This window comes from Chrysemys picta, chromosome 2, assembly GCF_011386835.1.
Source record: "Chrysemys picta bellii isolate R12L10 chromosome 2, ASM1138683v2, whole genome shotgun sequence".
In the NCBI taxonomy this organism is placed as follows: domain Eukaryota; kingdom Metazoa; phylum Chordata; order Testudines; family Emydidae; genus Chrysemys; species Chrysemys picta.
Genome location: NC_088792.1, coordinates 205,253,842 through 205,277,220, shown reverse-complemented (window position 1 = coordinate 205,277,220; position 23,379 = coordinate 205,253,842). Strand labels below are relative to the sequence as shown.

At 42.0% G+C, this 23,379-nt stretch overlaps 1 protein-coding gene across 1 annotated transcript in view; it reads right to left on the bottom strand.

The window, feature by feature from the left end:
- LAMA1 (laminin subunit alpha 1) overlaps positions 1–23,379 on the bottom strand; it is a 145,775-nt gene that overhangs the window by 74,876 nt on the left and 47,520 nt on the right. The window contains exons 6-16 of the mRNA XM_005303098.5: positions 21,590–21,679; positions 20,214–20,331; positions 18,882–19,060; positions 17,719–17,824; positions 16,410–16,570; positions 11,192–11,332; positions 9,955–10,128; positions 6,814–6,915; positions 2,537–2,748; positions 1,025–1,136; positions 133–243 (exon numbers count right to left, since the gene is read on the bottom strand). Coding sequence (XP_005303155.2) covers positions 133–243; positions 1,025–1,136; positions 2,537–2,748; positions 6,814–6,915; positions 9,955–10,128; positions 11,192–11,332; positions 16,410–16,570; positions 17,719–17,824; positions 18,882–19,060; positions 20,214–20,331; positions 21,590–21,679 — 1,506 coding nt within the window. The remainder of the gene's footprint in view (positions 1–132; positions 244–1,024; positions 1,137–2,536; positions 2,749–6,813; positions 6,916–9,954; positions 10,129–11,191; positions 11,333–16,409; positions 16,571–17,718; positions 17,825–18,881; positions 19,061–20,213; positions 20,332–21,589; positions 21,680–23,379) is intronic.

The window sequence follows — 23,379 nt, the reverse complement described above, 5'->3', positions numbered from 1 at the left end:
GCAATGAGAATGTTCTTGTGACCATTGCTCACTAATATACTGTAGAACTGCTTGTCTCACTCTGACATAGCCAAATGCTCTCATAATTCCTAAAAGATGCTCAAAACACAAACACATTGAAAGATGACTTACAAAGCAAACACCATGAATATCACATTCAGTTGCATGGCCATTGCAGTCGCAGGGTTGACAAATACCTCCAAAGAGTATTCCACCCACACGGTAGTACCCAGAAAGACAGGACTGAAATTTAAAAAAATACAGTATAGTATGTGTTAAAGAACATGTTGGAGAATTATTAAAGAAACCATTTCTGAAAACATATAGCCTGATTCTGCTCTCACTTCCAATGTACTGTGGTACTATATACAGTTGTAACTCCATTGATATCAGTGAAATTACTTCTGATTTGCACTGGTGTAAAGAGGATAAGAATCAGATGTATAAAACATTGATTCAGCCCTTCATCCACTTGAAGGAGATAAAATAAGTTCTGTGCAGTTACATATGTAAGACTCTTTCTTATGAGACAATCAAAACAGATGTTCTGTCTGCTTTGCATAGTCATTAAAGTTCCAATGGTGCTTTTCAAAAAGAGCAGAGCTTTGCACTGGCATTATTTGCTAAAATGTTCCCCTCTGCTCTGCCACTGATGCCATCCTCAATACTCCCCTGTTCCCACAAGTGTATGTCCATGCCTTCTTATATGATTCATTGCATGCTTGGAATGTTCTCACCATGCCTGGTCACCAAGCTGCCTCCCTCATCACATAAGTCTCTCCAATAAACTCAGCACTGACAATCCAATGTCACAAAATGAAACTGGAATTTTGTATAATTGCAGGTTCAATTATTGCACCATAGCAAACTTAGGGAAGCTTATACAGCTACTTTCAGCTCCATCATTGATGTTCTCCGGTATATCATCAACCTTTAGTATTTCCAAATAAAATTAATTTGTAATAATTAGATGATTTTAAAATATACACCCTTTGGGCATATATAAAACAGTCTGAAATGTTACCTCGCAGGAAATCCCTGTGTAACCTTGAGGACATTCACAGTGTTCCACCTCTGCTGCTGCTGACAGATCGATAGCATTAGAGATTGCTGTATCCAGGGTGACAGAGTCCAACCTGTGACCAAACCGAAAGCCATCACAACACTTGCTTCCCCAATGTTCATTATAAACAGAAGGGTTTGCTCTGCACAATACATCTTTTGGAGAGAACATTGCTAAGTGCTGCTTCAGGATGATGTCAAAGACCAGACAAAAATCCCCAATTTTAAAGACTCAGACAAGGACTTTATTTGCAACTAATAACTTCAAGATGGGAATAAGCTGTTGACTGAAACACAGTGACCAAAGCCCCTGCAGTGGTCCCTTTATCAGTGTTATCCTAGCATAACTACTGCACCACAGTGCCCTCTGCTGTGGGAAAATGGTACCCTTAACAGAAAATTTGCATTTTCTGTTTCTTCTTTGCTCAAGAAAACCAACTGATTGGGTGGTCTCAGATTTTTGCCCAGTAATTAAGATAATCCTCTTCCAGTGTTAATAACTTTAACCTGCCCTATTTTTCCAAACTAACCCAGGAATCTGGGATGTAAGGCTAAAATAACAGCTTCATCAAAGAGTTGAAACAAAAAACCCAACATTTGTATGTTCAATCTATTGGATCACGCCTCAAAGTAGTTACACTTCACTAATGTAGTATCAGCCTTGCCAGCTGATTCCCACCAATATGCAAAGAGGAAGGCACAACCCCCTAATGCAAACAAAGGCATTCTGCCACAGGGAGGAACTCCTTCCCAACCACAAACAGGGTGATCAGAACAACCTTGTGCCATCAATCCAGAATCATGAGTAGGCCAAGCCTTGAACACATATTTACTACCACTCCACAAGAGCAAATGCCAAAACAGCTCGGCCTGCTTCATGCACAACTAGAAAACCCAAATTTGGTGACTCAAAAATACTACCATATTAAGGTAGGAGGGAGGAAGGCCATTGGTTTGGCCAAGGGAAAGAAGCAAGTGCTACCTTGCAGATGGGCCTCCTTTAACATCCCTTCAGATGCCATGCCATGCCAGCCAACTCCATTACCCTCAGCACAAGCACTTTAAATCAGCCAATGTTGGGCTTTCTTCTTACATCCCAAAATAAAACGACTCTATTAAGTGTCCGCAAGGTGTTTCCTTCTAACAAAACACCCTCCCTCCTAGAGACAAGTGTCACTGCAGTGAGGAGATTCTTTATAACACAGAAAACGTTTCCACTACGGGATAACTCAGAAACAACTACACACTTTTTGTTTTTTTTTAACACATGCCAGAAATATTTATTTGGGATGAGACCAACCATGAGACGATTCAGCTCACAAGGAATTCCTTGGGTGGGAGGAAATTAAAATCAGGTTTTAAATGGAATATCTTTTGCCAACACCTTAGGAATAGTGCCAAAATCAATGATGTTTAATATACATAAAATTATCAAAGTCATATGAATTAATCTGAATTTTCTCTCATCACTCACCTGTATATGGCTCTTTTTGCAACGTTGTAACTGGCCCTGATCAGAAGATGAGTCACATTTGCTAAAACAGTCATCAGCCGGTCCCGATCTATAGCCTTTTTTGTATTAAAGTCTATTAAGTTCTCAGACACAAGCTTTACTGCATTAGAGTACTCCTCATAGGGTTGCAATGACAACCCCTCAGATCTGGTGCTCAGAATCTGTCCATTGCCCTGAAATCAAAACAGATACGTTAACGGACAGGGATAGGTTTAAGTTTAGGTGCTAGTGTGAAAATATTGGTTAACAATGTTTATTTTCAGTCCACACAATAAGCTACTATTGTATACACCCACAGCACTTTCCATGCACTCCAAAAAACCCTGTAAAGTAACTGTTTTTTAAACTTTTTCACTGCTCACTTCATAGGTAAACATTCATTAACTGTAAAGTCTCTGTAGAGATGCCTGACAGTATGACATGATGAGGGTGAACATATTTCCCTATGCTGAATACGGGACACCTGGTAAAATTATTCGTATTAAAGTGAGTCCAATGGCAATCAAACAGAACTGTGCAGTACACACGTTCACATTAACATCAAGTTGACTGAACCCTGTTAAAAAGAAATACTGCATAGTTGGATTCTTTTTATTTAGCTTATCTTTAAGGCTTTCGGGTTCACACGAGGAGAGGTGACACACACACACACACACACACACACTTCTCTCACAGAGGGGCAGGGGAGAGGAGTGACCAACTGACCCTACCCTCCCTGCCCTCCATGCTGGGACCCCAGGACGGACCCGCCTCTCCTGGTACCTGGCACCACGTCTTCCTGAGACAACACGTAGGCCCCTCCTCCCCAGATTTCTGCCAGGGTTCACACCAGAATGTGGCCAGCAGCAGCCTTTCGGCACTGTGTGGGAGGGAAGGGATGAGAGCGGCTTCCAGCCAAAGGGGAGTGGGGAGAGAGATGACCTGGTCCATGTCTTTGCTGAGCTCATCTCTTCTTTTTCTCTCCCGTCCTTCCCCCCGCTGGAAGCAGCTTGTCCCTTCCTGCCCACACAGTGTCGAAAGGCAGCTAACACCTCCAGGCTGCTGCTGGCCACCAACATAACCCAGCCGCTTCCTGTCCCCTGGCTACAGTGCAGGCAGGAAGGGGTTAAGCCCTAAGGCTATACTGTGCACCAAGGCCCAGGAAACCTGACTGCAGGGGCAGCCAGTCGAGGGTACCTAGGGGATGGCGTAGCCCCATGCTCCCTGGGGGCAGGACCTGGGGAGGGGGAGGGGAGTGAAGAGAGTGCTAAGTCTCTGCCTGCAGGGCTGCTGTGATGCCTGCAGGGTGGGGGGGTGAACAGGTTGGAAATTGCTTCTCCCCTTCACTCCAGAGCTTAGCTGACAAGCACAGAGGCTTCCCCATGCCAGCGCTGTGCAGGGGTTGACACACACAGGGCTCCTCTCCTCCTGGCCAGCGCCCCAGGTCGGAGGGTCTTGGGCTTTCCCGGTGGAGGAAGGAAGGAACCTGCCGGCCAGGCTTTTGGTGAGCTGAGTGCTCCGACCAGGAGCTGGTTCTCCGCATAGCACTGGGAGCGGGACGCACCCCGCCGTGGGGGAGGGGTGGTGGGGGGGGAGAGATATGGAGGAGCAATGGGGCTCGGTGGGGGTGAAGGGGGTGAAGCAAGAAGAGGACAATGAGAGGGGGAGCACGTAACCAGCCGCTGCCTGGTGCCTGTCTGCACACACCAGCCACCACAGCTCACAGCGCACAGCCAGCACCGGCCGGAAGCAGGACGGGGGACAGGACTTTGCTGGCCGAGAGACGGCACACAGCGGGGGCTGCACTGATGGACCAGCAGAGGGAACGGCCAGCCCCACACATTGCATCTTCGCCCTGCCACCAGCCTTGCACCCCCACCCCCATTGTTGGCCACTGGACCCCCCCACTCACCGCTGGTGGGCGGGCAGCTGGCAAGCAGGAATCCTGCCAACAGCAGGACCCGCCAGTACTGATGGGGGGGGGGGGGGGGGAGATGAAAATATGGGACAATTGCCAGTTTTTAAAAAAGGAGGAGGGCTTAAATAAGAGACTGTCCCTTTAAAACGGGACGTCTGGTCACCCTATGTGACATGCTGGGCATGCATCTGTGCACACACATTACACTTAGTGCATATAAGCCAGGGAAAAGCCACTGATTTACCATTCTCAACAACTGACCATGACACATGCAGCCCTCTGCAGCAGATCCAGTGGACAATTTTAAAGAAGGTTGTTCTAATCTTACCTCAGGTTTTACATGGTCAAAAATGTAGCTAAATTGAAATGACTATTGCAATGTGCTCTACATAGGGCTACATCTTTAAGCCAGCTAGGGTGTGTCTATACATAGAGGCTAGTGCGGATACAAATTTATACCCAGGGATGCGGATATCCGTGAATATAAATCGGCATCCACAGGACCACAGGGCTCTCCTGGGAACTGCAGCGGTGAAAGGAGCAGAACATGGGCCGCCGCTCCCAGGAGCCAGCACCCTGTGCTGGCAGCTCCTCTGGTGCAGCTGTACTGCCCCCAGCCCTGCCCCCATCCCTTCCATGCAGCTGTCTGCATCTCCTGTCTGGGGGTGTGCACACTGCTTGAACATAAGAGCACAACCAGAGACAGCTGCCAGTGAGCCTGGTGCCCCCCCCTGTCCAGCGGATGGGGCTGGGGGCGGTACAGTTCTGCTACTTTTGCTTCTGTGGTTCCTGGGAGAGCCCTGCGGTTCTGCGGATACCGATTTATATCCGCAGATATCTGCATCCAGCAAGCAGCAGACTTGGGCTCATGGGACTTGCGCTACGGAGCTATAAATAGATGTGTAGATGTTCAGGCTTGGGCTGGAGCTTGGACTCTGAAGCTCACGCCCTTCGCTAGGCTTCAGAGCCCAAGCCCGAACAGCTACACAGCTATTTTTAAAGTAGAAGTGCGAGTGTAGACCCAGGCTCTAAGGCTCACTGCCACGGGCTTCTGCTTGCTGTATAGATGTTCGCTTAGCAACTGCAGCTCACTTACTGAGTGGGGCGCTTCGCTGCAAACATATATCACCAGTGGCCCAGGATCTCAACTGGCTACCTATTAGTTTCTGGGTAGAGTTAAAGTGTGGATTATGAGCTATAAAGCTTCAAATAGACTGGGACTTGCCTGAAAGACTGCTTTACTTCCCATGATATAAATCCACAATTGAGAACAACTGAGGTGCTTGAGCTGAATATCTTATATTGTAAAAGAAATGGAGCTGCTGACAGGACATTCTCTATAAGGGCTTTAGATCTCTGGAACTTGCTCCACCCATTTATTCAAAATAACCCAGATTTGGTGAACTTCCCAGCAGGCTGCAAGAGCCATCAGCTTGATGGGGTTTTGGAAAGAGCTGAAGGTATGTTTCAAGAATGATGGGGGATGGAAAGCTCCATTTATTTTAGCACTACTGAGTAGAGCTGGTTGGAAAAATTCCAATGAACCTTTTTTTCCATCAGAATTTGCCGATTTGTCAAAATCAAAGCGTTTCATGCAGATGGCTGGATTTCAGTGAAGTCCTGACAGAACCTGTGCCTGCCTGGAGGGCTGATGGACAGCCAAGAGCCTGGAAGCCCTGCAAGTCCCAGCTGCCAGCCTTGTGGCTCCTTAGCAGCCTGGACTCCCAAGGTCCACATGGACTGCCTTGGAGTCCGGGTTGCCAGGGCTTCCAGCACCACGTGGACTGTCCCATAGTTAGGGTGCCATTCCCTTTCAGACAATTTAGAACTGTTTGGTTTTCATTCTGAATCAGAACAAAACCAAAATTTAAATATCAAAATCCTCCGCAAAACATAATTAACCTTCCCTGCCCAGCTCCACTGCATTATGCTGTAAGATTCAGTGTGTGGGTGCCTAGAGATCTTGTGTAGGTATCTTGTTAATTATTACATAAATCTAATCCAATAAACAAATAAATCTCTCTTATAAATAAGAAAACAACCTATTTTAGTTCCTGGTATAAACAGAGCTCTGTACATATAGTAACCACCACTTTTGCTCACCTCGATAAATTTTATGTTAACGTGCACTTATTTATTATTTAAAGGTAGTCAGACACTGAGGGCCCAGGATTAAAAAGATTAGGAAGTTGAGCAATAAAATTTTGTTGACCTTTAATAATGAAGATAAAAACTGGTGTAAATTGTTACTATACTATTCTTTTCTTTTTTTTTAAATGTAGCATTGCATGCCATCATTCCTCTATATTTTTGAGGAAAGTCCAGTTGAATAATAACTTACTTGAATGATAACATCCACATTAGATACCATATCACTGTCCACACTTTCCATTGGAATATCATAAGACACAGTGTACTTCAAGTATCCACCAAAGGCAGTGAGCTGAAATTATAAAATCCAAATCTTAAAAGAAAATTAACAGCAATCAATGCCAGAGGATAGCTGCTGACAAGTACAACACACATGCAGCAAACTAAACAGAGGATGTGGCATGTTCTGATGATCTCTTCAGCAATGTTTACACAGTAAGGGTTTGATCCCCATCTCACATCAGTGAAAGTCACTGGAAGTGTAACATGGCATGTCCCGGTATCTACAGAAGTCTTGGATCCCTGCTGTGCAATTTGTGAAAGCTAGCAGCAGGTTCTATAGAACTGCAGTGATGCATTAAACAGTGCATTGTAAAGCCCCCAGTGTGAATTCCAAAAAACATCACAAGTTCAGACTACTTTTTAGCAAATGGGCATAGTGTATTGAACTTATTCAAACTTTTTGAAACATTTTCTCTGATAGATCTTTTTCTTTTTTAAAATAACATCTGGACCTTTTAGCCCTGATTCTGCTGTCATTTACACTAGTAAATGGAGTTTCATCAGTAGAAGACTGATGTGAGACCAGAATTTCACCAACCATTAAACTATACAAAATGCATCTTCCAGCTTGGCACTTTTGGGACATGATGCACAGGCACTGTGTAGTATAGCCATTTATTCTGTCACTGTATGAAGAACGTAATAAGGTTGAGGCAGACAAAACCATTATTTTAATATGGGTGATTGGGGGTACTTGCCATAGTTTAATAAAATAAAATATCAAATAGATGTGTGTGTCTGGTTATATTACTTAAAAAGATATATTGTCTGAGTTTTTTTATTTTGGTTTTTTAATCATTTATAAAAATTCCAGTTTCTGACGGAGAAACTTTCAAATAGTATGTCCATAATTTGTTTCCAATTCCTTTTTAAAAATATTAATACGGTGTTTTTTTCTGCTACTTTGTTTTTAGGCATAAAAGTGTCTTTTCAGCAACAGAGAAACTGCCTATACATAGGAAACAGGGAAACTACCTACATGCAAAATGCAGTCAAAATAGTGGAGTTTTGTTGGTTTTTCGTTTCCTCTTTCTTTTGCTTTCTCTCTTTTTCTTTGTCTCCCTGTCACTCATTTATTTCAGTTTTAGAAATCTTACGTTATTATTACAGGTGAGACTGATAACAACATCTGTTATAAAGGTTGCCTGACACTTCCCATTATAAGACTCTGTTTTTAGTTGCTTATAAGTTTGCCAAACTTTATCTGTTTAGGCAGAAATTTTACATGTTAGAGACATTTGCCTCAGGTTGCTTTTTTTTTTTTTTTATTTCAGTCAAAACAGTTCAGCTGTTTCCAAGAATGAGGCTAGGGAAAAATATGTCATTTTGCCTACATTAATTCTGGAGTCCTCTAATTTGAGGAGCTAAAACACCCCCATGCACTGGAGCTGGGACTTGATATTTATCATGAAAATTACATTTTGGTCTCAATATCTTATACCCACTCTAGTTATAAATTACCCACTCAAAAATCTAGGTAAAAAGAACGTATTATTAAGGTTGCAAAGTCAAACACTCAAAAGTTAGGAAATACCAGGATCAAGGTTCCCTGTGCAAACTTAATTTGGCCCCCCTGTGTGTATGCAATTTTTAATTACTATTGTCTTCACAAGACCTCTTGCATGAGTGCTTGACTTTGCAACCTTAATAACATTCTTTTCATATATTTTTTTGTATGTGATTGCTTACGTTTTTAAAAAGCAAACTGAAAAAACAGAAATTGCATCATGTGGAGCCAAAGTGATACTCACATGATTAGGTTTGGCAAAGTGTGATTATAGATATATATATATAGATATAATTTTGACTGATAATATTGATGTTTATTTTTAAGCATTTTTTTATTTTTATAGATTTAAACGTTCACAGTTGGGAAATATGGGGGGGTCAGAGACAGTAATTATTTAATGAGGGCAGACAATGAGATTTTAAAAGTTAAAGCTTTATGATCATTAAAACACAAATTGTCAACATCACATGTCATAATATATAAAAAGAGTATATAATCCTAAATCAAACTATGATCAGCTCTCAAGCAGCATTTTGCTTACTTAGCCTATATGTAAATTTTGATTATTATCAATGGAAATTTTTTTCATTGGTTTGTGTGCATGTGTGTGTGTGCTTATGCATAGTGAAATCGACATTTACAGATACAAATGTAATACTTCCAAGTATCAGAGGGGTAGCCGTGTTAGTCTGAATCTGTAAAAAGCAACAGTGGGTCCTGTGGCACCTTTGAGACTAACAGGAGTATTGGGAGCATAAGCTTTCGTGGGTAAGAACCTTACTTCTTCAGATGCAAGTCATCTTGCATCTGAAGAAGTGAGGTTCTTACCCATGAAAGATGACTTGCATCTAAAGAAGTGAGGTTCTTACCCACGAAAGCTTATGCTCCCAATACTCCTGTTAGTCTCAAAGGTGCCACAGGACCCTCTGATACTTCCAAGTGTACACAATTCATCAGCAGGAACCTTTAGATCCACTTCATTGACCTCTACCATGTAATTTTCAGTTGTTTTACATTACATGACAAAGTCTCTTTGGGAGAGACAAAGTGGGTGAGGTAATATCTTTTACTGGACCAATTTCTGTAGGTGAAATAGATAAGCTTTCATGCTACACAGAGCTCTTCTCTTTCACCAACAGAGGTTGATGCAATAAAAGATGTTACTTCACCCACCTTGTCTCTCTCATATCCTGGGACCATGACGGGTGCAAAAACACTGCAAACAAAGTATCTGTTGAACAATTACAGATTGCATGAAATGACAAACTACAGATGACAACATTTATGAAACAAACATTACAATTGAAAAATAATAATGTTCCATATAAAAAAAATGGAGAATCTAAGAAAAAGTCGTTGAAGATATTTAGGTGAATTTACCATGTATTCAGTGTTCATTAAAGGTGAAAACTTTATTTTCAGTACCGTTACTTTACGTCTACTGTTAATGAGCAACATAGAGCTTTTAGAGCAGTACAGTAAGAAAAAAATATGAAGAGAATGGACTAAAAGTCAGTTTCTTTTTACTTGGGAACTTACTTTATTTCCTAAGTATGGCTCAGGTGCTGACCAGTAATAAGTGGATTTCAGTATTTTCACAGCTGCTGTGTTGTTGACACTTATTTGATGGGGTCCATCAAACTGGCCTTGTTGGGGCTCCACACTCTTTTCAGTGTACAGATCAGTCACCAGCCATCCAGCCATATCTGACACCTCAGAAAAAGAAGAGAGCTAAATTAATGAAGTCATATCTACATCACTGGGTAAGTCATCACTATATATAAAACTTCACTTGTATTAGACAGTAATACAAATATGAAGGGCCTGATTCTGCTCCTCGTTAAAGGGTTTTCCAGCCAATGTTAAGTCGCTGACTTCATTTGGATTGGGACAGAATTACATCTGTGTAACTGAGTGCAAAAGCAAGTTCACTGTTAGAGTGTAAAGTAAATGAACAAACGATAATACTTTTCACTCATGTAGCACCTTGCATTCAAAGATCTCATTAACTCTTGACGAATACGGGACCCACATAGTTAAATACAGTACCATTTCCCCCGTTTTACAAACAGATAGCTGAGGTACCGAAGGCTACTTGCCCAAGGACACAGGAAGAGTCAGGAATGGGAACCAGTTCTATTGAGGGGGAAGAGTTATACACACACATTAGAATTTCAGCCAGTAGATAGGGATGTGGAGAGAGTTAAAAATAATATAATGCATTTTCTTCTACCGTTTTTTTAGTACACAAAACTTTTGGTGCTAGATTTTGTCTAATCCTGCAAACTATGCAAGGGATGAAGGTAGGGAAAAGAGCGCCCAAGGAAGTTGTTCCTCTCATTGCACTTCTGTGCGGGAGCTAGTAGCCATTTATAGTCCTTTTATTCCCTAGGCACAAAGACTGCATGAGGCTGACACCTGCAGTTGCAGTAGGCTCCAATCGGCAGGAGTGTGGGGCCGTGGTTTTGGCTCCCCTCTTCACCGCCCCGACAAGCTTTTCCACCACAAGGAGAGTGAACACTGGGTGTAGCAGGCACTACAATAGCCAGTACTTCCAAAAGCATTGGGATTGAGTAGGGTATGATGACTCCAGCAGCTCCAATGGGGGCTGGGCTCCTTTATAGTCAGCAGACCTCAGGATTGTGACTTTACAGCCACAGTCCAATCCTCTGTGTGGATTCCAGAATTTTGTATGTCACGAGGGAATCAGTCATACATTTCTGCAACTGCCTGAGGGAATCTTATGGAATATTAGGTCACAGCCATAGTATTCTACCTGACTGATGGGCCATGCAAGGCTGTCACAGACATCAGAAACCCCGAAGCAGAAGCACTCCGTACAGCCCTGAGGATTCCTTTCTTGCAAATTGTAGAATCCTGGTTTGCAGCGGTCACAATTTTCGCCATCTACATTTTCCTGTGAATAACATTTGCTTTATATCAGCACTAGATTGGTAGCAAATATTGTGGATTAGATGGAATTTAGGGTATAACAGCATTCAGGAAGATATAAAACAAAGCAGACTTCAGCACACTAGGCATATGTTGAATAAGTCTTACTGAGCTTAAAACGAGAGCTGGTCAGAATAATTCCAACAAAACAGTTTTTCATTGGAATTTGCTGATTTATCTAAATCAAAACATTCCACATAGATGATTCAGCTTCAGTCAAGTTGCGACAGAACCCAGACAAGTTTTGAAATCTCCCCATCAGCTCACCCAGCTGACTCCTTGACAGTCAGGTTTCCAGGGTTTAGGGCTCCAGGCAGCCCACCAGGTGGACTGCCCTTGAGTCGGGAACCCCAGGGCTTTCAGGCTCCCTGGTTCTAGGAAAGCACACCACACAGACTGCCCCAAAGCCAGGTTCCATCCCATCATTGCCAAATTTCATGTGGTAAATAAGCACCCTGACTTTCACAATAAGACAAAAGTCAAGCTAATCCCATTTCAAAACAAGGCCAAAACAAGCCAATCCCTAAGAACCACAACACTCTATGTGACTAGCTCCCCCCAGCATGCAGTCTTAGACTGAGGTGGGCCCACTGTGCACCCCTGACTCTCTTTCCCCCGTTTGTCCCTGCCTGCCAGGAGCCAATCAAAAAAAAGAAGCAACAAGCTACAAACCAAAAACTAGCCAACAAACAACTCATAAGCCAATTAAGCCAAAACCAAGCCCAATTTCTTCTGGGTTTTTTTGGCAGGTTTGGCAGGTCTGCTCCATCCTCTTTTTTAGAGAATTTTAGACATTTTGGTTTTCATTCTGAATCAGAATAAAACCAAATTTTGAAATAGAAAAATGGCCTGTGAAAGAGTCTCTCTCTCTGTTCAGTTCTACTTAAAACATCTGAAGCAGTCAGGATTTGAAACAGTCAGCATAGCATTGATTCGGTATTTAGTCAGGAAATGCAGTGTAACTGAATTTTGGCATTACTGATGTACGAAAAGAAAACATCTGCTCCTCCATAAAACATTGTACCCTAATGACAAGGTGCCATGCTAGGACTCTCTCATTAATGAATCAAACTATTAGTAGCCCATCACATAAGTTCCCAGTTTTAAGATTGACTTTTTGCAGATTTAACTGCTGTCATTGAAGTGAGAACTTCTGAGAATGGCAACTTATATGTATGGTATATGGTATGAGAATGAGCATCTCACATTTGGAGCACAGGACTTGGGGCCTGATTCAAAGCCCCATGAAACCAATGGAAAGACTCCCACAGACATCAGTGGGCTTTGGATCAGGCCCAAAAAATTTACAAAGTCGGACCATCCTATGCACAATATATAAAAAGACTGTGATTTTGGGCCACAGTAGTGACTCAAGCCAGTTTAGAATAAGAACTTTTTTAGTACCATCTCAACAGCATTGAACCTTATAAGACATCTGGGGTGTTGCACTGATAATTGCAAGTGTTGACACATTGCGCCAGGTGCTCAGCTGCCTAAAGAAATCCTTGGGTACAGTGTCCCTCTAATTTTCCCCACACATGTGCGGAATGAATTTTGTTATGTGCACCAATATGGAAGTGATGTATGACACATCACCTCCATATTGGTGCACATAAAATTCACATGGCGGGGGTAGGGCTGAGAAGTTTGGAGTGTGAGAGGGGGCTCAGGGATGGGGCAGAGGGTTGGGGTGAGGGGGGGGTGAGGACTCTGGCTGGGGGTGCGGGCTCTGGGGTGGGGCTGAGGATGAGGGGCTCATGGCTGGGACAGAGGGTTGGGGCGGGGAGGGTGAGGGCTCCAGCTGGGGGTGCAAGCTCTGGGCTGGGGCCAGGGATGAGGGGTTTGGGGTGAAGGCTGCGCCAGGGCTACAGCCAGTAGAAAGAACTCCCCACAGCTGCACCTGGGCTGGGGAGGAGAGGAGGTACTCCCTGCCGCAGCAGCTCCAGGGCTGGGGCCGCGGGATAAGCGCCTCTCCCCTGGCAGGTCCAGGCTGTGGCTGGGTTGGGGCCGGAGGGGTGGGGGAGGCGCCTCTCCCCTCAGCCATGGCAGGTCTGCGGCTGGGCGGGGTTGGGGCTGGGGAAGGGGTGCCTCTCCCCTCAGCTGCGGCAGGTCTTGGGCTGGGGGAGAGGCATCTCTCCCCACCGCAGCCTTGAGCGGCGCTTAATAGGCTGCTATGCGGCCACACAGCTTAGAGGGAACTTAGCTTAGGTGGTGTAGAGCTGCCTGAGTTGCTTATACATAACCTCCCCTCACAGCATAGATGATGCAGCTATGGCAAAAGATCTGTTTGTCAGGGCACCCCTATATCTCAATGATCCCACTGGAGGATGATTGAAATATCTGCATAGATAGGTTGGCAGTTAGCATAAGGTAGAGCAACCCTGAGACTGATCTTACACCATTGATTATCCCACTAGTCACACCACTCCAGGTTCAGCGTAGCATAAAGCTGCCTTAAAGCCACCTTAGCAAACCACTTTCTCAACCTGAGGCACATGTAGTTTAGTCAAAGCTCAAGAACTAGATCTGGGCTTTTATTTGTACTTTTTGCACAGACTTGTCATATGAAAACGTCATTTTTATACATCCGACTGACAGAAACATGCTTGCTATAGTAAAAATATGGAAGATTCTTGTATTCTTCTCCCTTCACTCCCTACTATTTGTCAAGGAAGACGATTGCAGTAAATTCAGTTTGATATGCATGAGGTGTCATATACACAGACACTGGTGTACTGTAAACTAGGATATAGCTTTGAAAGTGAAGTCCTACTTGATTTTATATTCATATTTTTATTTTAATTCCTTAATGTATTCCTGTTGCATTTACCCATCTCCTCCCTTCGACTAAATTGCTATAGAGCCTAAAAACACTACTCAAAGACTGCTTAGCAATTTATTCACCGTAGTTAGACAATTTTTGTTGAAGAAACAAATGAAGAGTATTAAGTAATTCTGCTCTCAGTGCCCTGAATTTCTGTCAGTGGAGTCACTCCTGATTCCAAAATTACCCTGGTATAATTGAGAACAGAATATGATCCTTTATAGTCAGTATTTAGTCATTCACAACACTCAACAAAATGTCTGAGCCTCCTGGTGGCCAGATCACCATCTGTAAATTCCAGTGGATATGAATTAGTTGTGTAAAGTTTTCATAACGAACACTCTAAAAAGCCATGCTGCATGCTTTTGTTACCAATGTATGCCACTGACGAGTTTTGCAAATCTTAGGAAAACCCAGGGTGATTTTCAGGCCATTCCTTTGATCCAAATGCCCAAGTTACCTTCTTACTGTCTGTAAAATTGCCAAACCCAAGTGCTGAAAAATCATGAGACTGGCTTAAAAATCATGATTTTTTTGTACAAAATAATAAATTTTGTTTGTTTTTTCATTTGGTTTCCATCTGGTTTCTGAATCTTTTGGGTGCATTTGGATTACATTTTCAAGTTTTTCTCTATAAGCACGGGGGCTAAAATGAAAGCTGAGATACTTATCTAATTACATGACTCCAGGAGCTGGGCTGTCAAGAAAAATACAAAATATCATAAAGCTTCTGCTAAAATTGGGGGAGTTTGTCAATACTGTGTTTTCAGTCTCCGGGGAGTTGGAATGCAGTGGCCCTCCTCATCTACACTTGTTTTCTGGGGCAGAAAACTCGCTCCTCTCACCCAGTTCTGAACACCTGCTCCCAGGGCCACCCAGAAAATTCACGGGGCCTGGGATCTTCGGCGGTGGGGGCCAATTGCTGCCGAAGACCCGGCGCTTCGGCGGCGGGTCCTGGGGGAGAAGGACCCCCCGCCGCGAGTCTTCAGGGCACTTCAGCGACGGGTCCCGGAGCGGAAGGACTCCCTGCCGCCGAACTGCCACCGAAGACCTGGAGTGGAAGAAGCTCCGGGGCCCCCGGAGCGCATGAAGGACCCCACTCCAGGGGCCCCGAAAAACTCTCATGGGGGCCTTTGCGGGGCCCGGGGCAAATTGCCCCACTTGCCCCCCCTCTGGGCGGCCCTGCCTGCTCCTCCCAGTGCCCCTTTGCTGGTTGTCTGTGCCTCTCAGTGATGCATTAAAAACACGCCTGATTCTGGTCCAAATTTGCACCAGCTGACTTCATTGACTACATATGTTTTACTTCTGATTTATACCAGAGTAAAGTAGCCATTAGTGTTTCTTGTTTAACTTGGCCACTAAAGCTGCTTCCTATTTGCAATCTGACTTTTTGTTTGTTCATGCGTTCAAGATTTTAGATCAGATAAGTTATGCAAGAGGTCAAAACAGTTTTACAAAAATTGTCATGTTAACCACTGTTTTGTTGTTTGTTTGTTTTTTGGCTAGTGTCATACCTGGCAAGAACAAACAATTTGCTACCTTTGGTTGCTGAAAAATAAGTATAACATCTTCAAATATTAAAATACAACTTCACATCAAGGTTCTGCAGAAACCACACGTGCATGAAATTTAATGAGAACTTATATTTACTGATATTACAAATTTGCATTTGCCCAAGAAAATAGTCAGCAAACTAGGTCTCTAATTTTTAAATATCATGTTACAGTTTATGTTTTGAAATTAAATAATTAAAATAAAATGAGTGTTCACGTATAGGTCTCAATTTAATTTTTCAGAACTATATAAAAAATTTCAAATATGTAGAATTACATAGTATAAATTAAATGGTTTTCAATATACCCTCTAACTGATCAACAAGAATGATGTATTTTAAAGAACACCACCAACCTATCCACAAAACACAAACACAGTTGTTTTAATGCAGTCTGGCATTTGCTTTTATATGGAACTTTCTATCTGGAATATATAGACTCATGCTACACAGCTTATCACAGCTTCTCTACTATAACAGAAATATGCTGCTAATTCTCATTCAAATCCCTGTCAGAAGGAGATGTTTAAATCTCAGTTACTTGCTATGAAAGTACGACATAATAGATGACAAAAGTATGAAGTAATTTCCCCCATTAAAACTGCACTTACAAACCCAGCTACCGATTTCACAGTAAATCAAAGTGAGACTCAGCAGGTCACTTACCTTGCAAAGACAAGGTTCTGTGCAAGGGTCATCGTTAATGCTTCCAACCAGGCTGCAGTTACAGTGCACACAGCTTGGGTAGCCCTTGTAGCCAAATGCACAGCGATCACATTTTTCTCCTGTGTAACCTTCTTTGCATTGACACTGACCTGGCTGAGTCCCTTGAAATATAAAAATGATAATGAAAAACATGAAAGGTTAATAGAAGACTGGGGGTGAAATATGGAATAGTGGGAGAAGCAATGTAACCGTCTCGTTTATCAAACTATATAGCTCTAGTCACATTTTGCACAGGTAGCTGGGATATTACCAACCCAGTATATATTTTTTTCATGTTAGAGTACCAGATCCACAGAACCTCTGCCAGGAAAAAAATCCACTGTATCAATTCACAGTTTGAACTACACCTCTACCCCGATATAACACGGTTGTGGGGAGCCAAAAATCCCTACCGTGTTGTAGGTGAAACACCATTATATCGGGGTAGGGACGGCAGGGCTCAAGTGGTGATTTAAAGGGCCCGGGGCTCCCCGCAGCAGCCAGAGCCCCGGACCCTTTAAAGCGCTACCCGAGCCCCGCTGCTGCAGCCCCTGGGTAGCGGCGGCAGGGCTCCAGCTGTGATTTAAAGAGCTCCGGGCTCCAGCCACTCCGGGGAGCCCGGGCCCTTTAAATCGCCAGCCGAGCCCCACTGCCGCAGCCCCGGGATAGCGGCGGCAGGGCTCCAGCAGTGATTTAAAGGGCCCGGGGCTCCCCACAGCAGCCGGAGCCCCGGACCCTTTAAATGCCGCCGGAGCCCTGCTGCTACCACGCTATATGCGAACCCGTGTTATATCGGGTCGCATTATAGCGGGGTAGAGGTGTAATATATGTAACAGTTTTAGGCTCCAATCCTGTAACTTGTTATTAACAAGCTGAGCTCTCTACCCAGGCACAACAAGTTGCAGGATCAAGACCTAAGGGCATCTTATACTCCTGTAGCATGTGGTATTTCCTGTCTTCCCTCCCAAATAAATAAATAATGGAGATATTCTATCTCCTAGAACTGGAAGGGACCCTGAGGTCATTGAGTCCAGCCCCCTGCCTTCACCAGCAGAACCAAGTACTGATTTTGCCCCAGATCCCTAAGTGGCCCCCTCAAGGATTGAGCTCACAACCCTGAGTTTAGCAGGCCAATGCTCAAACCACTGAGCTATCCCTCCCTCCCTTTTTAGGTATTTACTGGCATTTTAATGTGATACCTTAACAGCATAATGTTTCCTCACCTTTGAGCACCTGAAGTTTACAGAAAAAGCATCTCATGATCCCTTACCATGCTGAAGATCAGAATGATCATCATCCTTAATGCAGTCAGAACTCAAAGACCCAAATGGATCACAGTCACAAGGATGGCAAGGGTTATCTTCATAGGGAGAAACCTGAAATAAATGGTACATTTTAACTGTCATACTCAAACTAATTAGTGGAAATCGTAAAAATTCACTGCTGTTTCTTGCCAGGGACCATTGAAACTAAACTAAAGCTTCGTATAACAGTGAGATTTTCTCTTTAATGGAGGTCCCAAATTTCTCTTTGAGAGCCATGCCCTTGCTTCAAGGCAGCTCAGGGCCAGACTAAGGTAATCTGGAACCATAAGCACGCAAGTCATTTACTGGCTAAGAATCAGACTTAAGCTGGTATCTCTTCAGTGCTCTTTAGAATAAGGAAGCAGGGTGCATGTAACATGAGAATTGCTTCTCTCTGTGAAGGACTGTGCCTACTACCTAATTATATTTGAACTATACATGGCCTCCACTCACACTTGTGCTTGAGAACATAAACCTGAGCTCCCTAATGTGCCCCGTGGATGAACTTGCTGAATCAATGCCTTATCTGAAAAAGAAAGTTCCATCCTGAGGAAAATAAATGTCCTTGCTTTAGGAGGTTACTCACTTGGTCACAGTACATCCAGATGTAGGGAGACCTATCTAGTTTGCTGGAAGTAAAACAAAATTAATTTTCCAGTGATGTTTATCCTTTTTAGCCAGATTATAACAAATGTATCTATGTATCCAATGAATGAGGGTAGGGACAGAGTTTCTACTTTAATACCACTGAACTGGAAAGTCATTATGAGATATAAGATGTAGATGGGCCCAGAAAGAGCATACTCTACACATACTTACTAAATGAAATATTGAGAAGAATACAGTTTATTGCAATAGCTCATCACTTCTCCAAGAATCACATATGACTATAAAAGAGTTCTCTTTAATCACAAAGGAATTGGGATTGTCCTTTCAACATGCTAGAGAATCAGCCTAAATTTACACTGAACCTGTAAAACTGGTATCTGATTTATGAAGAAGACTTTACAATTTTTAGTCACACTCTAAGTGTGGAAATTAAATGTAAAAACATTCAATGGATTGAAATACGCATATGACAACATTTATTATTAATCAAAGCAATGGGACGTAGTTTGATAAATCTTACTTTATATGGCCGATAGTATCCATCGGCACAGATCTCACAGTTGATCCCAGTAGTGTGCTGAGTACAATTTATACAGACTCCACCTCCTATGAACTGTCCATGAATATTTATACTCCTATTCTGATCTGCCACACCCTGATGATAATAACAATCTTCTGCTTTGTTATGACAGTTGCACTCTAAGAAGAAATCGCAAAGAAATACATTTTTATTTACATGTTCTAACAGTTACAGCACATCCAAAATAAAGAGAGTAAAAAATACAAATAGAACAGTAAAGCAATCCATGTCAGTTGCATACTTTGCCTTGACTGTGCTGTACAAAAACAGTAATACCCATTTATCTTACTCCTGGCCAGGTAACTTTTAAAACAATCACAACATTAACAACATTTTTTTTAATAGCTCACAATATTAGCTGTAGCTCACAATAACCCAACCCTATCGTCCCTTAGTGAAGTGTGTTATTACGAGTAAGTGTTCTTACATTTTTAGCATTCTACCTTACTGAAGAGTATCAGCTTAATTCCTCTCCTCACTTATACTAGTGACTAATGCCACTGAAGTCACTAGAGCTATGCCAATGTAAAACTTATTTAAGTGAAAGGAGACTTGGGCCTGTACACCAATAAAATATTCTATATCTCTAAATATAATTATTCTCTAAAGGATCTACTAACAGGGCTGCTTCAACTGGAAAATAAACTATGCCTAATAGGCTCCTAAATGGCTGTGGCTTGCTCCAGGCATTAAAGATGGGAGGTAAGGAAATGTGGCTAACGACTCTTAGCAATGTGTGTGAATATACAACTATTGGGAGAGCCTATGCCAAACATTCAGCATAGTTTGCAATTTATTGGCCATTTAGATTGCTTTTTCAGAATTTTCATGTTGTAAGAATGACTATGTTTAACGAAGACTAAATTATGAATTTAACAATATTTGAGCAACAAGCAGCACCCATAATGACCAATGGGGAAATGTCAAATGTCATTGTAGCACAATAAACGACTAAGTCTCTTCTGTCTGATCATCTATGAAATGTCATTTCTGCAGCCTCAATGTTATTATTGATATCTATATATTATATTGTATATAATAATATATTATTATGTCAATGGAAATCCAAATGATTATCATCTTATTATTTTTGACCAGACCTTCCACTTCTTGTGTGGTTTATTTATTTTTTTTAATTTAAGAAAACTACTATTTCTAGTACCTGATCTAGCCATTCCATTGATTTCAATGGGAACTGGATCAGGTCCTTATTGAACAAAACTGTAAACATTTACAGAACCATTAAGCACCTCAACTTTTGTAACTACTTACTCTCACATTTGTTGCCAGCAGAAATAGTTCCTGGTCTCCATGGATTTTGATGGTAACCAGGGCAACACTCATTGCAGCTCTCTCCGCATGTATTATGTTCACACTGGCATTGCAGTTTCTAAAAAAGAAATTGTAGAAATTAAAAAAAATAGGTCATTTACCAAGGTCCTGAAAACTCAACCAAGTGACTAATATCAAATCTACTCTACCACAGAATTTTAAATACCACAACTATTTTGCAATTATATAGATCTGCTAGAACCCAGTCCTGCTACCTTTACTGATGTGGGAGGCCCTTCCTCAGGTATGTATCCTATCAGCGCAAGTCCTATCACTCTGCCATGTGAGAGCTGCAGGATCATGTCTTTAGTGCCCTTGCTACACTCAAAAGCATTGTTTAAATTTAGGCTCTAAGACAAAAATAGTTCACTTCCAAACAAAGTGCATTACCTGAGAACTGTGTATGTTTAGGCAGTGAAGGGAGGAAAATTACAGCAAGTAGACAGAATGAAGAATAAAAGCACATATTATGGGCCTGATTTTACATCCCTTTACTCACAGGAGTAGTTCCACAGAGTTCAGTATGAGTAAAGATTGCAAAACTTGGCCTGTAGCATATATATATTGCTTCACTAAAGGAACCTTAGATTATATATGAAGTAATATTATCAGTGAACATTTTCTCTGTTGAAATTCAGTATAGGTGATTATCCAGCTATATCAAAAAGTGAGCAGAAGAAGAGGACAAAAGAGAAAACATCTATATCTGCACTTATGGTATTAACATCAATTCAAATTTTCTGTAGAAAATATGAAACGAGAACTGTGCTGGAGGGTAATTCTGCCCCTCATTTGTTCAAATGAACTGATGGAAAGTTATTAACTGGAGTGTCCTTCCTCATATCCACCTGAGGCTGGAGTGTTCCTTTCATGGAATTCCTACTGAAGTCAATGAGAGTTTCACCCACAAAGTACTTAAAGGATCAAGCATTAATGGCTCAATCCTGCAAAGATTTAACCTGCCTAATTTTACTCATGTGGGTATTCCCATCAAAATCACATGAGACTACTTACATGTGTAAAGTGCATAAGTATTTGCAGGATCAAGCTTTTAGGCCTCATTTCTGCAAGGTACTTAACTGTGTGCCTAACTTTAATCACACTATTACTCCCACTGACGTCAATTGGACAATTCACGGCTTTAAGTTAGGACATGCTTAAAGTTAGGAACCTGCTTTAAATACCTGCTGAATCAAGGTCAGAATTTATATATGTTCCTTTGGATTTTCCCCATAATATCTTTCTCTCTATATGCAAAGAACTAAACTTTTTATTCAAAAGACTGTTTTGTGAAAATAAAAATAATTAAAGCATACCTTTGTGGTTTCATCCAGTGGGCAGCTTCGAGCATGGCCATAGCAAATACACATGCCACCAACAGAGATATCCTTTATTGAATAGTAATACTGGACAAAAGTAAGGTTGAAAAGGAAGTGAGTTGGAGACAGTTGAGGTTTCTATTAAATTCCACAGGACAATAAAAAAATCAATATTAAATTGATTTGGGAACAGCTATGTTCCAAACAATTTGACAACATTGCCTATCTGCAACCTGGGCAAGCTTGCCATTTTGCAAATGTTTAGATCTTTTTCCCTGTAGTCTTTAATAAATTAAGAGACAAATTCTGATTATGGATAAGCATGCACAACTCTCTGATTTCAATGGTTATTTGTACTTTTGCCTTAGCCGGAATCTGACTCTTCAAAAAATCCACCTTTTGCCATGTAGGAGGTCAGATGACATAACAGAATGTTTTCTGGGTAGCAACGTAACAACCTGTAGACTTGAATTTTAATTTAATTTAAATCCTGGCATTGATGTGTATGTTCTCAAAACTGGGGATTCCCACTTTCATTCAAAACCTGCTCATGAACTTCCCCTCACACTAGCTCTGGGCTGCTAGTTTTGATGTACTGTATTGCTCTACTCAAATGTTTAGCTTAAGGAACAGTAGGACAGCAAAGTACCAGATGCTGTGTGTGATGCTGTGTATAAGCCCCATGCATCTGGGCAGCAGGGAAGGGATTAATTTTCAGAGCAAGAAAGAGGCAGGATGTGATGCAGCTGGGTTCAGTTACAGCTCCATTTTAAGCAGGTTTGGCAGGCACTTCATAGGGATTGTGAACAAGGTCTTTCCAAGAGTTCTGGGGAAAGGCTTCAAGACACTCAAGTCTAAGGCCTCAACAGGGACAGGCGCGGTAGGTGCTCTGTGTGTACAGACCAGTTTACTGATAGGTTTTTTTGAATCTCTGAAGGGAGCTGGAGCAAGCTAGCTCCTTTTCTTCTTTCTTTCTTTTTCTTTCTTTCAGAAAGTCCTCAGTGACTTCAGTTGAACTGAAAGTCCTTAGATTATAAGGGGACAGTATACCTCTATAGTCTATTGCCTAAATACCAATGCTAGGAGCCTGGGTAATAAACAAGAAGAATTGGAATTGTTCATTTATTATCTTAAATTCGATCTAATTGGTATTACTGAAATCTGGTGGGGTGATTCATATAATTGGTATATTAAAATCAATGGTTATAACTGCTTAGGGAGTATTGAGTGGGCAAGGGGGGAGGGCTTGTCTATGATAAAAATAGCATTACCTGTTTCTGAGTCACTGATCACTCAAAAAAGAATTTTTTTTGAACACTTATGGATCAATATCCTAATAGATAAAGTATAAGGTAGGGTATTAGTTGGTGTCTGCTACAGACCACCAAATCACACTAGGGAACAGGATGACTGCCTCCTTATGCACCTATCTATAAAGTGTAAGGGAAAAGTCTGTGTGATCATAGGGGACTTCATCTGGAGTGACATATGTTGGAGGTCTCAAGCTGCGATTACTAAACACCCTTGGAATTTCTAAACATTATAAATAACAATTTCCTAACTCAAAAAGTATTGTAGCCAGCATAGTGGAATGCTATGTTAGACCTTGTCCTAAGATAAAGGGGAACAGATTACAGAACTAAACATTAGTGGTGGCTTAGATACAAGTGATCATGACTTGATCACAATTGTAATGTGCAAGCAGAATCAAGTTCTGACCAGTAACATATATACTTTTCCAATTTCACAAAGGTGAAAACAATTATGAGCCAAATCAGCTCACAAGA